The 22,682-nt window shown below is 46.2% G+C and overlaps 1 protein-coding gene across 1 annotated transcript in view; it reads right to left on the reverse strand.

Moving 5' to 3' along the window:
• Positions 1-9,352: 9,352 nt before the first annotated feature.
• The window catches only part of LOC149445415 (gastrula zinc finger protein XlCGF66.1-like), a 50,079-nt gene continuing 36,749 nt past the window's right edge, over positions 9,353-22,682 (reverse strand). The window contains exon 3 of the mRNA XM_089653847.1: positions 9,353-10,055. Coding sequence (XP_089509973.1) covers positions 9,777-10,055 — 279 coding nt within the window. The 3' untranslated portion in view covers positions 9,353-9,776. The remainder of the gene's footprint in view (positions 10,056-22,682) is intronic.

Below are 22,682 nucleotides of genomic sequence, written 5' to 3' on the forward strand. Positions count from 1 at the left end.
CATATCTGGCCAGCTTATTGGGGAAAAATAGTTTGAATGCAAGGTGGCCTAAAAATTAATGAGGGACTCATCAACGCAGATTTTTTTGGTGGGGAGTATAGACATCTGCACATTTTTGGTTAAGGTGATTTACAAGGGGACGAATTTTGTGGAGCCGGTCAAATTCGTCAACCCGAGGATGACAGATTGTATTGTCATTGAAATGCATAAACACATTATACTCTCATATCTATGCCTGGCCATGACAGCAGAGAACATGGCATATGATGAATCGGGTCTGCGGACCAATACAACCGCAATTCATTTTTCTTAGTAATGCCCATGTTGAGGGTTAGGCCCAAAAAAACCTTAAATTCAGAAAGCATAATAGGTTTCCATGCGAACAGTCTGGCAAGGTTTGAATTCGGGTTGGTGGTGATAAACTGTTGTGCATATAAAATGCTTTTATCCGCAATCAATTCATACAGATCTTCCGTGAAAAACAGCTCCAAAAAATCAAGGGGAGGAGTTAAATTTTCTGTGTCCACCTGAATTCTGGGTTGGGCAGTGAATGGTGGAAGTACGGGTGCTGCAGAATTTGTGGGCTGCCAATCGGCAAGCATACCCAGAAGGATACTAGGGGCTCTAGGGGCCTGTGTGTGAAGTTTTGGTGGCTTCGGGACACTACTTGTACTCACCACTGCACCAGCTTGTACTGCACTTATGGGACTCACCATGTCACCAAGTCATACTGCAGTGCTGGTATGTAAAAGACCAGGATGTACTAGGCCGCTGGTGATCGCCATTCATGCGGCACTCTGCTGCATATGAGAGTCATCATGCGATTGTAACACCTCATCACCCTGAGAATGGGGTCGGGTACACCTGACCTTAGCAGGGACCTCTCCTCCATCATCTATGCAATCTGTCAGGGTACCACTGTTGTCTACAGGTTCATATTCTGTGGCTGATTGTGTCAGTGAGTCTTCCCCTTCACTCTCATCTGATATGCTCAGAATCCTGTAGGCCTCTTCACTGGAGTACCTTTCGCTGGACACTAAATATATAGGTACCTAGTGCAATTCATAGGAAAAAGAGTGCCTGGCTGTCAGGGACTGCTTGAACCACTAAAAAAAATGTACTTGCAAGTGCTAGCAGAGATCAGGCCTGATTCTGCCAACACTGCGGTTTTGTGTGCAATGTATCCTGTGACAGTGACCTACTGACACTGCACTTGCTGGGGGAGAAGGGGGGGGAAGCGTAGGGGCTAAACACAGGTGCTGGCAGGTGCCGAGGCTGATCCCGCTAACGCTGCATTTTTGGGGACGCTATACTAATGTGAACGCTGGCATATTTCTGATCTGATCAAAGATATTGATCCGCTCAGACACTATACTAGCAATGGAGGTTTATTGTGTATGTGAGCGTGTTCCTGGCAATCAAGGGGTTAAATGTGATGACTGATGTAGTGACGGGCAATCTGATGCTATCTGGGAGGGATGCTAACTGACACTAATGCTATCTGAAGTCGCTGGTGACACTAATACAGTGATCAGCAAAAAATCTGTACACTGTACTAATGACACTGGTGACAGGGCAGTGAAGGGGTTAACTGGGGGAGATTAGGGGGTTAAATGTGTCCTAAATGTGGTTTTACTGTGTGTGTGTATTGCGTGGATCTGCTTTCTTCTCTCTCTGGGACAGAATGCGCTCAGAGAGAGAAGATGTCATCATTTCCTGTATCTGTATAATGGAAACACAGGTACAGGAAGATCTCTGATAGGGCAGGGATCGATCATCAGATCCGAACATCACTGGCCTGAACATGATGATTGATCGGTCAGGAACTGAATCACGGCAACGGCAGGTTGGCGTGTGCACATGTGCCCCCCTGGCAACTGCGGGAGCGCAAATCACATACATATATATACACATGATTTTGTGCAGGGAGTCCGCACTGTAGCAGTATTTCTGCTATAGGGGGGACTTAAAGTGGTTAAAGAAAGTGCGGCGCTGTATTTCTATTTATTGACATTTTTGCACATTTATATGAGTATGTTTAGGTGTGGGCAGCATTTTTTCAGTTGAATTCACTGTTAAGTTGGTTTTTGATGATTGATCACCTTTTTTAGCTGCTTGTGGGAATACTTTGTATTATTTGTGTTCCTCTTCACTAGTGTACCTTTCCAGTTCCTGTGTTTATAAATATGGACACAGAATGATTTCTGATTCTGTACAGGTGATCAGCAGGTCCAGGTGATCAGCAGGTCCAGGTCAGAAATCATTGGCCTGGACCTGATAATCGGCTTGTGATGTACTGAATGACAGCACAGTCAGGGCGGTGGGCTCACACGTGTACATGTACTGTATGTGATCTGGAACAGAGGGACTGCCCTGCCGCAGTATAAGTGTGGTGGTCGGTCCTGAACTGGGTAAAGTCAGTTTGTTTGCCGATGATCTTTTACTTACTTTGGTCCAACCCAACACCTCCCTGCCAGTCCTATTCTCTGTACTCCATACATTTCCCTTTCCTCTGTAAAACAGAATTATAGTTTCCTTGGCCCACCTCCTACCTGGATTATTTGGGCATTCATCTCCCTCGCTCGTACAACACACTCCATGAGGCCAACTACATCCCCACTTTCAGATACTTGAGAGTCCTACTTCTGTCCTGGACTCATCTTCACCTCTCCTGGATAGGGAGGATCAGTGATGGAAAATTGGCCTTTTTACCAAAACTCCTTTACTTGTCCTGTACTCTTCCCCATCCCCACCCCCATCAATCCCCATCTCCTCCTATACTCTGAAATCTTTTTAAAATCAGGTCTTGTGATTCAACTGAGCAGACAAAGGGCCACGAATCCCAAGACATGCTATGTATATACATAAGGAACAAGGAGGTTTGGGTGTTCCAAATGTTACTAAATATTTCTTGGTGCCCAGATTGCCCCACTAACCCCCCTTTACACCACAATACATGGCTCCTTATGGGCTGACTTAGAAGCATTGCTCTGTTCTCAAACTTCTCACCATTCACTCCCATGGAGTCCTCCTAAATCCAGACCTACGTCTATCAGCCTCTTGATGGGTCACACACTCTGCACCAGGAACTCTGATAAATATTCCAGCAACTTCATATCCCCTCACTTGCCTCTCTGTCCTCTTTTGGGTGATCCTAAAACGGTTACAAACGTTACTAATCTGCGCTCCCCCCGGAACCCTCGGTACATCTTAATGCCTTTGCAGCCCCCAGGCCTCACAAGTTCCCAATATAAATGGTCACACATTCCATACCCTGGACTTTGTCTGCCCTTGTACTACATAGCTGGGGGGAGATCTAGAGGAGATTGTCCAATCAGATTGTATAGGAAGGTATTATAATGAGGGAGGTGTGGTCCCAAGCGGTGAACACGCCCTGTCACACCCCCTTCTGTGATACAACAAGGAAGTAAAGGCTTCTGGGAAGTAGCCTACAGGAAGTGGACAGGAAATGATGCAATCTGAAAATCCGTTCCAATAAACTGACAGACAAGTGATGGTCCTGTGGGTGAGGGGAGTGGAAAGCCCATCGGGACGGCCGGGCCAGAGATGGCATCAGAGAACGCTTCTGTGTATTATGGGAGGGATATTCTGCCCGAAAAGGGGAACTTCTCCTTTAAGTATGAACCAAACTGGTCACGTCTGGGTGAATGATGGTCCATTCATTCAACAATTTATAGACTCAGCCAATCACAGGGCAGGACTCCATTTTTATTCTTCTCCTGCCATCAATAGTCAACCCGGTCCCACACTTCATCCGTGTCTTTGGGGACCTCTGATCTCCTTATGAACTGTTTCTTCCATGATGAAGATCAGCCATGGAGTATATCTGAGGTGTATATCAGGGTGTGCTTCTTCCCCACATGAGAGCTGGGATGTCCAGCTACATTCATCTAGAAGACATTTCCCGCACTCAGGGCACTAATACACCTCCAGGGTTGTGTGGGACCCCTGATGTACAGGAAGACAGGACTTCAGTGAGGAACATTTCCCTCACTCAGGACAGGAAAGTGGCTTCTCCTCTGTGTGAGATTTCTTATGCCTGGAAAGATTGAAGCTCCTTGAAAAACATTTCCCAAACTCATGATAGGAATATGGCTTCTCCCCCGTGTGAGATCTCTGATGTTTGTAAAGACTAGACTTGCCTGAAAAACATTTCCCGCACTCAGGACAGGAATAAGGCTTCTCCCCTGTGTGAGATCTCTGATGTACATAAAGACTAGACTTCCGTGTAAAACAGTTCCCGCACTCAGGACAGGAAAATGGCTTTTCACCCGTGTGAGATCTCTGATGTCTGGAAAGAACGGACTTCTCTGAAAAGCATTTCCAGCACTGAGGACAGTAATACGGCTTCTCCCCCGTGTGATATCTCTGATGGCTGTAAAGACTGGATTTATGTGAAAAACATTTCCCACACTCAGGACAGGAATATGGCTTTTCCCCCGTGTGAGATCTCTGATGTGTGTAAAGATTGGACTTCTGTGAAAAACATTTTCCGCACTCATGACAGGAATATATTTTTTCTCCTGTGTGCAGCCTTTGATGTGTGACAAGATGTGATTTTGATACAAAACATTTCCCGCACTCAGCACAGGAATATGGCTTCTCACCTGTGTGACATCTTTTATGTCTATTAAGTCTGGATTTATAACGGAATCCTTTCCCACACTCAGTACAGGAGAAGCTCTTCTCTGTTGGAAGGTCGGCCCGGTCCCGCACAGTCTGAGGTTCCTCAGGATACGTGGAATCCGATGGTCCATCTACACTGGGTGGTGCCGGATGGACATTGGAGGGAGCCGGGTTTTCTCCTGGACTATACTGTGTGATGTCCTCATCTTCTACTTTCCAGTCTGGAGACAAAGTGAGACAATCCTCGGAGGTTTTCCTCATCTCCCGGCCATGGACTAAAATACAAAGACAAAGAGGATTACTAGACAGGAGCTGATTGGTTCCCCCAAACCAGGACTCCGCCCACATCAGGCAGCTTGCTCTCTGAGGAGCTTACAATTCCACCCTCAAGGGAACTAGGAAATGGCTCCTCTGATCTCCTACCAGGTCATTTCTTTATTCATGGACCTTAGTCAGAGAGTGAGGAAACAACCAGAACTGTCTTTTATAGGAGGGACAGTGATGAGGGGATTATAGGACGAGGGTCCCCACCCCCTCTATCACTCATCGCCATCTTCCCAACACAAGAAGTACTGCACTTCCTTATTTACTCCATGATTTAGTCATGAAGAACAGCGGGGCTGAGCCCCACCAGAGGTCAGAGAGTGAGGATGGGGGGAGAACAACCAAGATGAAGACTGGACTGATCCTGAAGACCACCATCATTGGGGTATTGACTCCTCCCTCATTATCACTTTCTGTTTAAGGGTCCAAAGTTGGAGGAAGTTATCACATTATTATCACCATGTAAGAGTCTGTGCTCCAATCACATCATCCGATATAAAATGTCCAGCTGGTAGGAAATGGGTGTAACAAAGGAGAATCTATATTATGTGTATATATAGCAGTGGGGGGAGGGGGGAGAGAAGAAGTCAGGAGTATGTAATGTACAACATGGAGTATATAGTGCAGGGGTCAGGAGGATGTAATGTACAACATGGAGTATATAGTGCAGGGGTCAGGAGGATGTAATGTACAACATGGAGTATATAGTGCAGGGGTCAGGAGTATGTAATGTACAACATGGAGTATATAGTGCAGGGGTCAGGAGTATGTAATGTACAACATAGAGTATATAGTGCAGGGGTCAGGAGTATGGAATATACAATATAAATTATACAGTGTAAGGGTGAGGACTCAATATTTTGGTATTCAGTAATCAGTGGAAGCCTAAATGTTTACTGTAGACAAGTTGCAGAGATCCCACACCGCTGCCTCCCATCGCCTGAGACTGCACTCAGTGACTTGGGTCTGAGACACTACAGACATATCCCTCCACCAGGCACAGCCAGCAGACTACAGAGAAGGTCCCCTGGAAGAGTCAGGCACAAGGCAGGAGACCCCAGTCACATGTCCTGGGTGACTACATTATGCAATGCTTATAGGAAAAATCAACATTTTTCTGCCAGCTGAACCCCAGAACCTCCATAAATCCAGTCTAGATACATAAATTGTGTCTGCAGCACAGAGAAGGAAGATTATCCGAGAGAAATCCAGGAATACAGGACGGGGAACACAGCTCAGGAAAGTGACCAGGGGATTACAGGCTGATATCACCCAGTCCCCGCCCTACTCTGGACCAATCAGTGAGCAGTATGGGTGGAGGAATGGATTTAGTGTTCATGACCCACCTGTGCTGATCTCTGTAGGAGTGTCCTCCTCTATAAATGTCCCCGTTATTCCATCCTCCTCCATAGACTGCTGATCATCCCTCACATACGCCTCTTCTTCTTCTGCTTTCACCTCAAATTCTATATCGATTGGATCTCCACTCTAAATCAAGGAAAGGAGAGAAAATATCATCTGTAAAATGTAAGATTTATGATTGTGACATCACACACAAAATCCACACATTGTCTCCCTTCACAGAAGCAGATCACATGTGATATGTCGGTACATTTCCCCTAAATACCGCATGCCATCCTGAAACTGTCCATTTCCTATCCCGTGTTGCGGTATTGACCACAAACACTGAACACGCTCAGTAAATACCGCATGAACAGGCGTTACATTCACAGAAGGAAATAAAGAATGAAATGCATGCGGTCATTAATTAGTGGTGGAGACATGCGGCATTCAGGAAATGTGTACTGCTTGGTAAAGAGTGGGCGGCCGCTGGCATCCTTAACAACCGGTAAACAACATGGTTGTTAGGGAGCGAGCGGCCGCCGTGTCCTAACCAACCGATAAATAAAAAAAATTACCGGCAACAAAATATTAAGAAAATGTTGTAGGGTCCCCCCCTGGGGTCTGGTATGGATTTTGAGGGGGGACCCCTTGCCAAAATGAAAGAAACACATACCAGACCCCTATCTGAGCATGCAGTCCAGCAGGTCAGGAAAGGGGGGGATGAGCAAGCGACCCACCATCCTGAAACATACCAAGCCATGTGCCCTTAACATGGAGTGGATGCTCTGAGGCAGGGGGGCTTTTCTCCCTCAGAGCACCTTGTCCATGTTGATGGAGATCAGGGACTCTTCCCCACAACCCAGGCTAGTGGCTGTGGGGGTTTGCAGGCAGAGGACTTACAAAATTTAGCAAGGGAGCCCTCAGATCCCTCACCCCATGTGAATGAGTATGGGGTACATGGTACCCCTAATTATTCACCCCCAAAAAAGTATTCTGTTATATAGACAGCAGACAGTTTATGACAAGTCCTTTATTAAAAAAGAAAACTAAAGCAAAATGTCCCCCCGGTGTAGATCCATCATCAATCACGATGCTCGCGGTCACCGCTGACTCGGAAAGAAAAGCTCCGCTCCCAATGAAGACTCCCCTCTGTCTGACAGCTCTGCTGCCTCCTGCCACTAAATATACTAAGGGACGGTGCCACTCGGTGACGTCACTGACCGGGGCATGTTGTATTGGTGATGTCACTGACCGGGGCATGTTGTATTGGTGACATCACTGACCAGGGCATGTTGTATTGGTGACGTCACTGACCGGGGCATGTTGTATTGGTGACATCACTGACCGGGGCATGTTGTATTGGTGATGTCACTAACCGGGGCATGTTGTATTGGTGATGTCACAAGAAGGCAATGACAGCGAGTATCGTGATTGGATCATCGATGGATCTACATTAGGGGGATATTGTTCTTTATTTTTGTTTTTTCAAAAATTACTTCCAGTGTTTTCTTAAACTACTTTATTTTGGTGAATGAATAGGGGGACTATGTACTTTATACTCATTCACATTGTGGGGGGGCTGGGATCTGGGGGCCTCCTGGTTAAAGGTGACTTCTAGATTCCAATAAGGCCCCCACAACCACTGCCCAGGGTTGTGGGGAAGGACCCTTGTCCCCATCGCCATGGGGACAAGGTGCTTTTGGGAGGATAGAGCGTCTCTGCCCTGAAGCACCCACCCAATGTTGAGGATATGTGGCCTGGTATGGTTCAGGAGGAAGGTGGGCACTCACTAAGGGTCTGGTATTGATTTTGGAGGGGAACCCACGCCTTTATTTTTATTATTTTGGCATCGGGGTTCCCCTCAAAATCCATACCAGACCTGTCACAGCTGTCAGCGGGGAACTTGGCGGCCGTCCGCTCCTTGTTTACTGGTTGTTGGGGACACTGGCGGCTGCCCTCTCCTTAACAACAAGCTATTTACAAGTGTTGCTAAGGACACCAGTGGTAAATTACCCGCAGGATTCACTACTAAAAAACAGAATGCAGCATCTTACTACATACTGGGATACGGGAAGATACCGCTTTGTGATTGGAGCCCATAGTCTCTACAAGTCCATGTTCTAGATTCTCCATCCCACCAACCTTGTAATAGTGAGGGATGGTGTGACCTTCCTGTGTGGAATCCCGGGAATACAGGGGACGGGGACATCTCTCTGGTGGGTTCCTGGTATTAGGTGGCTCCATCATATCCTTGTGTCCTTCTGAAAACTCCTCCATCACTCCATACTCCTCATCCTCCTCTTTATACTCTTCTTTAACATCAATATTATCATCCCCGAGGATTCCACTCTGAAAGATATAATAAAACATTCATTGTAACAAACATGCTGTGTATAAATCACAACTACCAATAATTGTCATCATCTACCTGATGATGGTGAGGGATGGTGTGACCTTCCTGTGTGGAATCCCGGGAATACAGAGGACGGGGACATCTCTCTGGTGGGTTCCCATGACTGGATCCATCTGTAGGAAACACACACACTGACTGAATCCATTGTTTCTATGTGTTTATCAGATGATGGGGGATCTAGGTGGATCCTCCGTACTGCTCTCTCCTTTACAATAAAGTCTCCTCTTACCCGGTGATGTGAGGGGCGGCTGATTGTCCATCATGACGTCCTTGTAGAGATCCTTGTGTCCTTCTAAATACTCCCACTCCTCCATGGAGAAATAGACAGTGACACCCTGACACCTTATAGGAACCTGACACACACAATGATACAGTCACCATCCAGACACATCCCTTGTCTGTTACTGGAGAATGTCCCAGAATTCCCGGCACCGCTCACCTCTCCTGTCAGCAGCTCCATCATCTTCTTGGTGACTTCTAGAATCTTCTGTGTCTTCTGTCTTGTAGGGATCAGGGATGGAGGTGGGGGGATGGTGATGGGATTCTGGATTCTCGAGGATCTTGTGGTCATACGATGAGATCTCCTTCTTGTGTCATTGTCGGTAGATTTCTTCATGACTCCTGTACAGTTCTATGTGATACAAAGATAAATCTCACTCTCCCATAATCCCTCACTTCTATGGTCAGCTCTAGATTTATTCTCCAGCGATTGGCCACAATGTGCCGACTCAGCAAAGGACAGACATCTCCATCCAATGATATGATGACAATGGGGTCAGATTTATAGCTCCTTCTAGAAGTCATATAATAGAGTCACTAATGGTTTACTAGTAAGGCTCACTGACCCACCAGGAAATGTCACCCATGGATTTAGTGGTCAGTGGGCGTGGCATGCTGGTAATCATGGGTCTCCCTGATTGGACGAAGGCTGAGATTGTTCTCTTCTATAACCAATGCCGCCATCTTGTGCTATAACCAAATCTCATAGAGTCCGGACACTTTATGTATTCATAGTACTTGTGTGGATGTCGTTATTGATTACAGAACATCAGAAGACTTCAAGTGACTCTGAATACCTCCCAGTGTACAGCCCAGTCAGATTTAACCCCTTCATTACACTCACCTCTCCAGTCAGCAGGCTGAGGATCTCCAGGGTGAGCTTCAATATCGTCTCATTCCGGGGAAATTCCTTCCTTACAATCTTCACAAAACCCAAAGTCTGCTGATTGTCCATCATGACGTCCTTGTAGAGGTCCTTGTGTCCTTCTAAATACTCCCACTCCTCCATGGAGAAATAGACAGTGACACCCTGACACCTTATAGGAACCTGACACACACAATGATACAGTCACCATCCAGACACATCCCTTGTCTGTTACTGGAGAATGTCCCAGAATTCCCGGCACCGCTCACCTCTCCTGTCAGCTGATGGACCATCATGGTGGTCAGTTCCAGAATCTTCTGCTCTTTCTCCCTCTCAGGTATCAGAGAATGAGATGGAGGCACCATGGTGAGGCTCCGGGTTCTGCTCCATCCTCCTGAGATTGGCTCCCCACTAGACTTCTTCTTTACAACATAATCCTACAGATCAGGAGACAAATAAAACAATATCAACCATCTGACATCATCTAAATGTGTGCAAAAATAAAATGGTCTATTGACCAGAATAGACAAGAGTGATGTCATGTGACCTCCCAGAATCCTCCTCGCCTCTCTGGTCAGGTCTGTGTTTTATTAATAGAGATGAGAGTGACGTCATGTGACCTCCCAGAATCCTCCTCACCTCTCCGGTCAGGTCTGTGTTTTATTAATAGAGATAAGAGTGATGTCATGTGACCTCCCAGAATCCTCCTAACCTCTCCGGTCAGGTCTGTGTTTTATTAATAGAGATGAGAGTGACGTCATGTGACCTCCCAGAATCCTCACCTCTCCAGTCAGGTCTGTGGTTTATTAATAGAGATGAGAGTGATGTCATGTGACCTCCCAGAATCCTCCTAACCTCTCCGGTCAGGTCTGTGTTTTATTAATAGAGATGAGAGTGATGTCATGTGACCTCCCAGAATCCTCACCTCTCCAGTCAGGTCTGTGTTTTATTAATAGAGATAAGAGTGATGTCATGTGACCTCCCAGAATCCTCCTCACCTCTCCGGTCAGGTCTGTGTTTTATTAATAGAGATAAGAGTGATGTCATGTGACCTCCCAGAATCCTCCTCACCTCTCCGGTCAGCAGGTAGATGATCTCCAGGGTGAGGTTTAGTATCTTCTCAGTCATGTGACTCCGGTCCTCCTCCATCCTCATTGGTGCCATCATGTGATCTATACAGGTCTCCTTGTAGACGGATAACTTTGGGAAATGAAAGTAAGAATGATTTGGATGGTATTGGTCACACAATAATAGGATGTGGATGTGAGGGGGGAATAGGAGGGTTGCTGGACATTGAAGAACTACTCCCCCCATGGGAAGACATTTAGTTTGGGCTGTTTAGTGTTTACTACAATTTTGGGGTCCGGGGCCCCTTTTCTCTGTTGAGTTTGTTTGGTCTCTGAACTGGTTTGATGAGTATTAGATCTGCAGACAAGGAATGATAAATCTGATCCTTCCTATGACTAGTTTGCTCTGAGGCAGTGCTGTGAGGTCAATGTCGGCTCATCATGCAGGGATGGTCACTTTACATCGCCCGACGCCCGGGACATGTAGTTCTGGGGGCCGGGCAAGTATTGTTTTTATTCTTTATCCCTGCTGAGGGCAAGCCACAGGGCTCTCCTTTCAGGTGCCAGCCTCTGCCACCCCGTGTGTGTGAACCTCTCCTGTACCTACTATGCTTCCCCGGCTCTGCTTGCCCATCTGTGGGCCCGGGTCAGCGGGTGTCGGAGGGTAGAGGGGATGGAGGAGAGCGATCATGTTCACTCCCTTCTTGTCCTGACCCAGAAGTGATGTTATGACAGATTTCCCGACCATCGAGGACGGCAAAGAATGTAATGCGGTGCGATGTGCTCTACATTACATCCAGTAGAGTACAGGGGAGACATTGGGGGTCTTTTAGACCCTGGATGTCTCAATAAAGAGAACCTCTCATCAAAAGTCATCACATAGAGGACTTTGTCCCCTTAAGTAAATTTTTTTTTTAATTGTAAAGAATTAAAGTTACACCCAAGTACATAACTCCTCCCTTTAAAAAATGTTGAGGCCCCCCCACCCCCACATATATGCACGCCCAAATGTAAGAGCACACGCTGGAGCGCCTACACGTGATAACATTGATTGTGATACACGTTACATATCGCCGGTCACACCAGAATGAGAGGATAATTCTAGGAGCAGACCTCCTCCGTACTCTATACTGATGACCTAGAAGGGGCTATAAATGTGTCCCCTATAGATAATACCGGGACTAAAGGTTGTCACCATTTCAGCACACACAACTTAAGGTTTGACATGTTGGATATCTATTTACTCGCTGCAACCTCGGCTTTTATATTTTTACACATAAATGGGTCATTTATTGCTTTTTGTGCCCTGAAATTAACTTAAGTATATTTTTTACTGAAATTTGGCATTTCCTAGACTTTGTGATAATATTTTGTGACATAAAAAATTAGAACTGCCGCTATTTTATTCTCTAAAGTCTCTACTTTCAGAAAATCGATATTTTGGGGGTTTTGTGTCATCTTCAGGATAAAATGATTTTTTTAATGTGTGCAAAAAATGGCTCTGGGAGTGAAAGGGAGAAAGGATAAGCTGGACACTCCCCTTTCCTGAGGAGCAGCCAATCGGTTCTCATTACACTGCAAGGTCTCTCCCCTCCCTGCTAGTCCCCGGGTGCAGTGCTGGAGACAGGCGGGGGAGGGGAGGAGGAGATAAACAGAACAATGTTACACATATTACACATTTGAGTTGCTATAAAGCCCCTTTCATTTTTTAAAGCAGAAAACATTCCTAAAAGAGCCTCAGATTTATATACATTTGTTGTAAATAGGAAATAACATCTTATTACCTCCTCTGCTGCCACTTCCACCAACGTCTCCTCTATACTTCTTCCCGCCTCACCTCTCATCTGGAACTTCCTGTCTGTACCTGACATCACATCCTGTCAGTACCTGACATCACTTCCTGTCTGCATTCCAGAGAGACTTCCTGTCTGGGTAGAAGTGAGATCCCCACCTTGTGGAGCTCAGAGGAACTGCAGCCCCGAGATCCAACCCATAATCCCCATTCCCGTATATTATGTACCTTACAGGGATACTATAGGAGATTAAACATTACTGAATAAAGGAAGAAGAAATAAATGTAACTCTTATGTAACCAACTGTTCAACAAACATCTCTTATTACATATATTATTTTTACAGTATTTATAAAGCACCAATAGATCGCTCAGCGCTGTACATTACAAAGGGGGACAGAACATGTGACAGTACAATACCAATACAATGCAAAACATGAGGGGTTTGAGGGCCCTGCTCTTTCGCGCTTACAATCTAGGAGGGAGGGGATGGAGGTACAGGAGGAGATCGCTGTGGGTGATGGAGTGGTAGGAAGAGCGGAGGAGATCGGCAAGTTAGCAGGGGGTGGGGTAGGCTTCCCTGAAGAGGTGGGTTTTCAGGGTGCGCCTAAAGGAGAGGAGAGTAGGTGATAGTCTGATGGGTTGGGGTAGGGAGTTCCAGAGGATGGGTGACACCCTGGAGAAGTCCTGGAGGCGGGCATGGGAGGAGCAGACCAGGGAACTAGAGAGAAGAAGGTCTTGTGAGGAGCGGAGTGTGCGTGTTGGGTGGTACTTGGATATTAGGTCGGTGATGTAGTTCGGGGCAGTATGGTGGACAGCTTTGTACATCAGTGTTAGGATTTTGAATTTGATACGTTGCGCAATCGGAAGCCAGTGGAGGGATTGGCAGAGGAGGGTGGCGGAAACAGAGCGGTTGGAAAGGTGAATGAGTCTGGCAAACGTGTTCAGGATCGACTGAAGCGGGGATAGCCAGCAGTGAGGCAGACCAGTGAGGAGGGAGTTGCGGTAGTCGAGTCGTGATATGATGAGGGAGTGGATGAGCTGTTTAGTGGTTTCTGGGGTTAGGAACGTGCAAATTTTGGCGAGGTGGAGTCTGCATGAGTTACTTAATGATTGGACTTGGGGCTGGAAGAATAGGTTGGAGTCCAGAATGACACCAACTACTCTGGCCTGCGGGGCGGGTTTGATAATGGCGTTGTTGGATGTGATGGAGAAGTCAATGGGGGGGGGTGTCCAGGCTGGGGGGAAGACAAGAAACTCGGTTTTGGAGAGGTTCAGTTTAAGGAAGTGGAGCGACATCCAGTCTGATATGTCGCTCAGTAGGTGTGTGTTTCGGGCAGAGACCGAGGGGGTGAGGCGAGGGGTCGAGAGATAGATTTGTGTGTCGTCGGCATAGAGGTGGTAGTTGAAGCCGTGAGAGTGTATGAGTTGGCCAATGGAGGAGGTGTAGATGGAGAAGAGAAGGGGCCCGAGGACAGAGCCTTGAGGGACCCCAACAGAGAGGGGGAGAGAGTGGGAGGTGGTAGCATTATAGGTAACACTGAAAGAGCGTTGTGACAGGTAGGATGAGAGCCAGGAGAGAGCAGAATCTCTGAGGCCGAGGGAGTGTAGTTTTTTGAGGAGGAAGGGGGGTGGTCGACTGTGTCGAAGGCCGCAGAGAGGTCAAGGAGTAGGAGCACTGAATAGTGGCCATTAGCTTTGGTGGTTAGCAGGTCATTGGAGAGTTTGAGTAAGGCAGTTTTGGTGGAGTGTAGGGGACGGAAGCCGGACTGTAGGGGATCGAGGAGGTTGTTGTCATTGGGGTGAGAGCTTAGGCGGGTGTAGACTAGGCGCTGAAGGAGTTTGGATGTGAATGGGAGCAGGGAGATGGGTCTGAGGTTGTTCGGGTCATTGGGGTCCAGGGAGGGCTTTTTAAGTATGGGGGTGATGTGTGCATGCTTCAGAGGGGAGGGGAATGTGCCGGAGGAGAGGGAGAGATTAAAGATGTGGGTGAAGGAGCGTAGGATGGAGGGGGAGGGAGGTCGTAGGAGTTGTGAGGGGATAGGGTCGAGGGGGCAGGTGGTGAGGTGGGCATCAGAGAGGACCTTGGAGACTTGCTCGATGGTAGTAAGGTCGAAGGTGTGGAGTGTTGAGGGGGCTTCAATATGAGGAATGTTGGGTGGGGTGGAAGTGGAGGTCAGAGCAGTGGTGGGGCTGTGGAAGAGGGGTGATGAGGGGGTAGCTGTGTGAGAGGGGACGGGGTTGGAGGGAGTTTGAGCAGTGATGAAGTCCCTGTGGGTTGTGTCGAGGGAGAGGGGTGATGAGGGGGTAGCTCATATAGAAAAGTTTTACAAACACAAAACACAAAATACAAATGTATAGCTAATGAGACAGATCCCACCAAACCTGATCCTTCCAGGGAAGAAAATGCAAAAATACATCCTAAAGTATAAAAATATATATCAATCCACTCATAATGAACATCATCTTCTGGAAGTGTCTGCAAATCCATCCATTTCATACACATTTAATTTTTCATTTTCTCAGCAGATCTCCTGCAGCTTATTAGCTCCCATTTCCCTTTCTATGTCTCAGCGGATCTCCTGCATCCTATTAGTACCCATTTCCAATTTCATACTAAAGTCAATAACCTCCAATAGGTACAGGTAGCATCCTAGCAACTGACAGATTAATATTCAGAATTATATTCCAAATGCAAAGATACCAAACATGGCAAACCCTTGTCACCCAGGAGGGAAGAGACTGCTTCTTCTGTCTTGTAGGCACTAACATAGTGATGTAAGGTCTTGTGTGACTCATATTAAAATGATCTATACGAATATATACTTCATATTAATGTGCCCAGTTCCTGCTGAAGTTTATGAATTGTATGAAAAATGACTTGTGGAATGTACGTTTTATGGCACGCTCTATCTCTTATATCCTAACAGGTCATGACTGAGTTATTGTTTTGTGATCAAGCAGAGGGAAGTGGTTTTCCAGCAGACCCCCTGGAACCAGACTAATTAATGGTTTACAGCCCTGGAGATGATCTATCTGTGTTTTATTTATGATAAGAGATCCTGTTGACCTCCGTTCAACATACAGCTATGCATTCCATGGACAAAGGGAGGACAGGAGAGAATATGGCTGAGAACGAACAAGATGGCTGTCATGTACAACGTCCGTGTCTCTATTGCACACAATCATCACAGAAGGAGGTCCTGATTTCTCTATATAAATCTATTTTTCACTAGAGGGGTCCACAGAAGGAGGAAGGAGGTCCTGATTCCTCTATATAGATCTTTATATCAATAGAGGGGTCCCCGTCAGGAGGAAGGAGGTCCTGATTCCTCTATATAGATTGTTATATCACTAGAGGGGTCACCGGCGGGAGGAAGGAGGTCCTGATTCCTCTATATAGATTGTTATATCACTAGAGGGGTCACCGGCGGGAGGAAGGAGGTCCTGATTCCTCTATATAGATCTACATATCACTAGAGGGGTCACTGGCAGGAGGAAGGAGGTCCTGATTCCTCCACAAAGATCTATATATCACTAGAGGGGTTACCAGCAGGAGGAAGGAGGTCCCGATTCCTCTATATAGATCTTAATATCACTAGAGGGGTCACCGGCAGGAGGAAAGAAATCCTGATTCCTCTATATAGATCTTTATAACACTAGAGGGGTCCACAGAAGGAGGAAGGAGGTCCTGATTCCTCTATATTGATTTACATATCACTAGAGGGGTCACCTGCAGGAGGAAGGAGGTCCTGATTCCTCTATATAGATCTTTATATCACTAGAGGGGTCACCGGCAGGAGGAGGAAGGAGGTCCTGATTCCTCTATATAGATCTACATATCACTAGAGGGGTCACTGGCAGGAGGAAGGAGGTCCTGATTCCTCCACAAAGATCTATATATCACTAGAGGGGTTACCAGCAGGAGGAAGGAGGTCCCGATTCCTCTATATAGATCTTAATATCACTAGGGTCACCGGCAGGAGGAAAGAAATCCTGATTCCTCTATATAGATCTTTATAACACTAGAGGGGTCCACAGAAGGAGGAAGGAGGTCCTGATTCCTCTATATTGATTTACATATCACTAGAGGGGTCACCGGCAGGAGGAAGGAGGTCCTGATTCCTCTATATAGATCTTTATATCACTAGAGGGGTCACCGGCAGGAGGAAGGAGGTCCTGATTCCTCTATATAAATCTTTATAACACTAGAGGGGTCACCGGCAGGAGGAAGGAGGTCCCGATTCCTCTATATAGATCTTTATATTACTAGAGGGGTCACCGTCAGGAGGAAGGAGGTCCCGATTCCTCTATATAGATCTTTATATCACTAGAGGGGTCACCGGCAGGAGGAAAGAAATCCTGATTCCTCTATATAGATCTTTATAACACTAGAGGGGTCCACAGAAGGAGGAAGGAGGTCCTGATTCCTCTATATTGATTTACATATCACTAGAGGGGTCACCGGCAGGAGGAAGGAGGTCCTGATTCCTCTATATAGATTTTTATATCACTAGAGGGGTCACCGGCAGGAGGAGGAAGGAGGTCCTGATTCCTCTATATAAATCTTTATAACACTAGAGGGGTCACCGGCAGGAGGAAGGAGGTCCCGATTCCTCTATATAGATCTTTATATTACTAGAGGGGTCACCGTCAGGAGGAAGGAGGTCCCGATTCCTCTATATAGATCTTTATATCACTAGAGGGGTCACCGGCAGGAGGAAGGAGGTCTTGATTCCTCTATATAGATCTTTATATCACTAGAGGGGTCACCGTCGGGAGGAAGGGGGTCCAGATTCTTCTATATAGAATTTTATATCAATAGAGGGGTCACTGGTGGGAGGAAGGAGGTCCCAATTCCTCTATATAGATCTCAATATCACTAGAGGGGTCACCGATGGGAGGAAGGACATCCCGTTTCCTCTATATCAATCTTTATATTACTAGAGGTGTCACCGGCAGGAGGAATCAGGTCCTGATTCCTCTATATAGATCTTTATATCACTAGAGGGGTCACCTGCAGGAGGAAGGAGGTCCTGATTCCTCTATATAGATCCTATCACTAGAGGGGTCACCGGCAGGAGGAAGGAGGTCCCGATTCCTCTATATAGATCTTTATATCACTAGAGGTGTCACCAGCAGGAGGAAGGAGGTCCCAATTCCTCCATATAATCAATATATAATGGTGTAGCGCTAAATAAATACTAACATTCTGATGGATTTGGTAAAATGCCTATTCTGTTTCCTGTTTAAAATATACATTTTATACATATTTACTTTTATACTTTTTCATATTTCTAAATATATGTGTTCTGCGTATATATTTTTGTCTGCTGGGCTTTGCAGTCCTCCTTAACTTGTTTGCTCAGAGCGATGCTCTCAACCCCTCCCTTCGCACTGAGAGGATTTCACTTAGGCTTTGAGTATGTGAGGGGGGGGGGTGAAGAGATAACGGGACGAGAAGCAAGCTTCAAGTTTCTACATTTCTCCTATATTTCAGCCAAGCAAAATGTGCCTTTTAGAATGTGACTGTATATACGTAATAGTGACGTATACTCTATTGTTTTCTATGTATAAAAGGTTAAGCACCGCCCTGCAATAAACAGAGATGATGTGAAAGTGGTTGTACTGGACAGTTGTCCGTGTAATTATTTTCCGGCGTGCACGCAATCCATATCTCAAAATTAGGAACAGCAGCAGAAATCCTACCCTGAGCCCGATTGTGGTTCTCACAACCTTTTTAACATAAGTGACCAAAATCAGGCTAAATATTATGAATAAACAATCATAAGTGAAAAAGTGTACCAATAATAAATTAGTGCACACACACAATCAATATAAAAGGATAACCCCGACTACAGGGACCAAACTAAGTGAATAACATAATTAGTGCATGTGTACAAAAACACTCTGTGAAAATATTATATATATATCTATCCACTAATAAAAAGTCCACAACAGTGACCACAAGGGCCAGCTCGCTTTAGGGTAAGACACGCTTTCCCAGGAATAGGATCCTGGCTCTCAGGGTAGCTTGTACGGGGACTCTGAGTGCAGCCAGCAGTGGATCGGGAGTGCAGGTCGGTGATCGGAGGTGGAGTGACATGCTGTGGACCCTGTGCTCACCAAGCTCTCAGGTATGAGATCACAAATGAGTTATGATCCTGTGTGGGTGAACTACTATTACAAATACCAGGGGATTGGAGGACTCAGGAGGATAAAAGCCTGTGGGATATCCAGGAGGGTCCATCCGGTGGTGACGAGGCTATTCCTGGGAAAGCGTGTCTTACCCTAAAGCGAGCTGGCCCTTGTGGTCACTTTTAGGAGGTGAGGGGGCACTTTGGATGTTTTTGGATTCACGAGTTGTTGGCACTGGATTCACATTTATTTAAATGCAAGTTATTGCTGTGGAGCACTAATCAACATTATTGGAACAGTGTGTGGACTTTTTATTAGTGGATATTGTCATGGAAATTTTGTATTGTTGGTCGAACTTTAAATGTGTCATATATTCGTGTTATTCATATGTCTCTCGTGTGGCTTAATTAAAGCTCTGAAGGCTGCAATTGGGCCATGCCATGTACAATGTATGTATTACAGTACTCAGCTTGGTAATGGATGAGATGGCAGATCTGCGCTTATAGACCGGCGTGTATACCACCACGGCATTCCATGCGAATGCTGCTGTCAGTAGACCGTGGGCCTGTATCCACATATCAGCAGCATGGTACCACATGGGCTTCATAACGCAATGCGCAAGCGGTGTGAACTCCACGTGTAGGCTTATGCATATCTTACAACCCATTACTAATCTGAACTGTATCTCGGATGGATGTGTTTTAATAAAGATCGTATCGGGCCCATCCAGGTACAGACTGATATTTTTAGGGAGTGCTTGTGCAGAGAATTTTACATACCAATAGAAGCTAGTAGGACAGGAAATATGACCTCAGATGGCTCATAGGGGGGAAGGGGAGGAAGTCTGCTGACCTCAGAAGACTCATGGGGGAGGACCAGTGATAGATAATAGCAAAGGCTATGCTCCAATTGGAATGTACATCCTCTGTATAGGCAATCCCCATTGCATTGTTCGGTGGGAGGGGATTGACTTTATTCATGTGGGGGGCATGTGTGTATTTTTAATAAAACAGAGAGCTGGGTCTAAAATCAGCCCTTATGTGAGTTGCAACAGGATCCTGAGTGTCGTTTGATCATTCTAGGGTAACGGAGCTCCACCCCCACATTTCAACAGAACCAAAGTATTTGGATGGGCAGGAATCGTGTAATTTAGCTGCGGTCGTGGTAAGCGAGATTCGCACAGCTTTATGGGGGATTTCTGCGCATCCAACTGCGAGTACTCACGGTAAGGAGAAATTCGTTAAAGCGAATTTCCAAGACAGTTTGGCGAGCCTGGTGGATACTAACGCGTATTCTTGCGTAGCTAACCAAGAACGAGGGGGGGAATGAACTATCATGAACTAGCAAAAAGTATGCCGGCACATTTCAGGTCTCTCTGCCATTAAGAGGATCGCTTTTTGCGTGTTCGTGTGGCTGATTTCGCTCTCTGTTAGCTAACAAGAAATACCGCTTGGCAAGGACCTCATTTTTTGTCCTAAACTCTTGATTTGTGGGTGAAAGACGAGGGTTTGTCTCTGCTGAGAGCAGCAGGGGGGTGGGTTTGGTTGGCTGGATTTGGTCAAGTTTAAAAATCTTCCAACCAAAAATTAAACGGGTATATGTTTTAGTGGGTAAAAGTTGTTGCATAGTGTTAGGTAAGTATTTGTGGGCTGTAGGTACTGTGGTAATTGCTCTACCCCCCTCCACGTGAGGTAATTATTACAGTGCTGAAAGGCTTAGGTTAATTGTTAACTGTTGTAAGATCTGTGTTATGTGGTCTGTACAATGTTTTGTGGTACTACTGCTCCCAGCAAGCATGCAGCAGGGGGTCCTTTCTGTTACATGTGCATGTTAGTGTGATATGTTGGTGTTTTATGTCCGTTCTGTGATTGTGCCCAAATTGTGTTGTATGTGTACTTCATATTGTTGTGTAATTGTCCAGTGTATGTTCTGTCTAAAAGTCTGTTTTATGTAAGAGGCAATTTTGAGGCAATTTTGAGGCTAGAGTCTGCCGTGTGTTTCCCTGTGGGGGGCCATTCTAGTGTTACCATGTGCTTCCCTGTGGGGGGTCATTCTAGTATCTACCATGTGCTTCCCTGTGGGGGGTCATTCTAGTATCTACCATGTGCTTCCCTGTGGGGGGTCATTTTCTTGACTAAACCACATGGACTCCTTTTGTTTGGTGGCCATTTTGTTGGCTACCATATGTGCAGTAATCTCTATGCAATGTGCATGAAGTTTCCTATATGCATTTGACCCATATTGTGTTTTTAATCCAAATTTTTTACAGTTTCATTTGTTTGCTTTTAGCTTTAAATTTGCGTATTGCCAGCCAATTTAAAGTGTGTTAAGCGAGTTTTCCCTTCACGTGTTCCACATTTAATGAGCGCGGTGTAGTCTGGGTTTTTGCACATAGATTTCTTGTATAGTGATTATGTTTTTCTTGTGTTTTTCCTGTTAAAAGTAGTTCCTTATTGTAAAGCGGGTTTGTTTTAAGCTGCTGTGTCGCGTGTTTCACGTCCAGCAGACTTTTTGTGTAAACGGTTCTAGGTGGTTGCAGTAAAGATTGCGTGTATAACGTGGATCGTTTAGCGGTGCTGATAGGAGTGATTTTTGCGTCAGCAACAAGGTTACTTTTGGCGCAGTTTTTCGGTTTACCTCTGTGTAATTGTTTTACTGTGAAACGTCCCGTGTTTTTCATAAGGATCCACTTTGTCCTTTTTAACAGTTTTTCAGGTTGAAAAGGGTTTTTCTGTGTGTATTAGGAAAGTTTTTTCTTTACACAAATTTCCTAAAGGTCAGTTAGTAGGTTTCTGCCCAACCAGTGACCCCGAAGTAACATCCAAGAACCCCTCTTTTTGTTTTGACTTGTGTTAGCTACTGTGTGCAGGGAGAGAAAAGCCACTTTCATCATTGTGCGGTGTGGCCTGCCAAACACAGTGGGTGATGAGAACCACATAAATTACGCTGTGTGAGTGGGCGGTCCAGGGAAGTAACGCTTAGCCTGGTCACCACAAACACTTCGGGTGGTCAGGATCACATAAATTGCGCTGTGGGAGTGGGAGGTGTGCTCTCAGTCTGACCGCCACTTGATGCGATTCGGGTGATCGATAAGTATCACATAAATTACGCTGTGCTGGGAAAGTGGTGGAATCAGGCCTCTCGGTAGGATCCCACCGAGTGCTCCAGGGGGTAAACAGGTACCCGGACGCGGGATATATACCAGTGACTAGTCACGATGGGCAGTAGTCAGTCCATGAAGAGAGAGGGGGAAGCAGCCCTCTTCAGGGTAAGGACAGCTGCACAACTGATGAAGGTGAGTTTGGGGGGGAAGTCTACAGAACCCCTCAAAAGGTGGAATAAATGGTCGAAGGGTACCAGATGGGAAATTCCCCGGGAAGGTACATTTGACGCATGGAGGTGGGAAAAATTCATCTCTGAATTTGAACCACGGATGCAGGCGTCAGAACTAGAGATCGCACAGCTATGGCTTCACAGGTCAATCCGATTAGGGAAGCAGGGCATACATAAACTGGTGTCTGTCCGGAAGAACCAGGTGATGTATACCTGGCCTCCAGAGGGAATAAAACAGGAAGATCCGGTGTCAGAGGTGGAGGAAGCTCTTTCAGGGCTGACTCTACTAAGGCAGGCAGGATCAGGGTCTGCTGGGGTCCCCCAACAACCAACAGTGGCTGAGATAAGTATAACTGCACCTGTCTCTTCTGTTAGTGACGTCACTCTTGATGTACCTTCTGTGTCTTCTGTCTCTATGCCTCAGCCTCTGCCTCTACCTCTCCCTTCTCCCTGCTTCACCCCAGCTCCTTCTGTTTCCAA

Source organism: Staurois parvus, unplaced genomic scaffold, assembly GCF_062004578.1.
Source record: "Staurois parvus isolate SC_StPar_1 unplaced genomic scaffold, SC_StPar_1.0 ptg000721l, whole genome shotgun sequence".
Lineage (NCBI taxonomy): Eukaryota > Metazoa > Chordata > Amphibia > Anura > Ranidae > Staurois > Staurois parvus.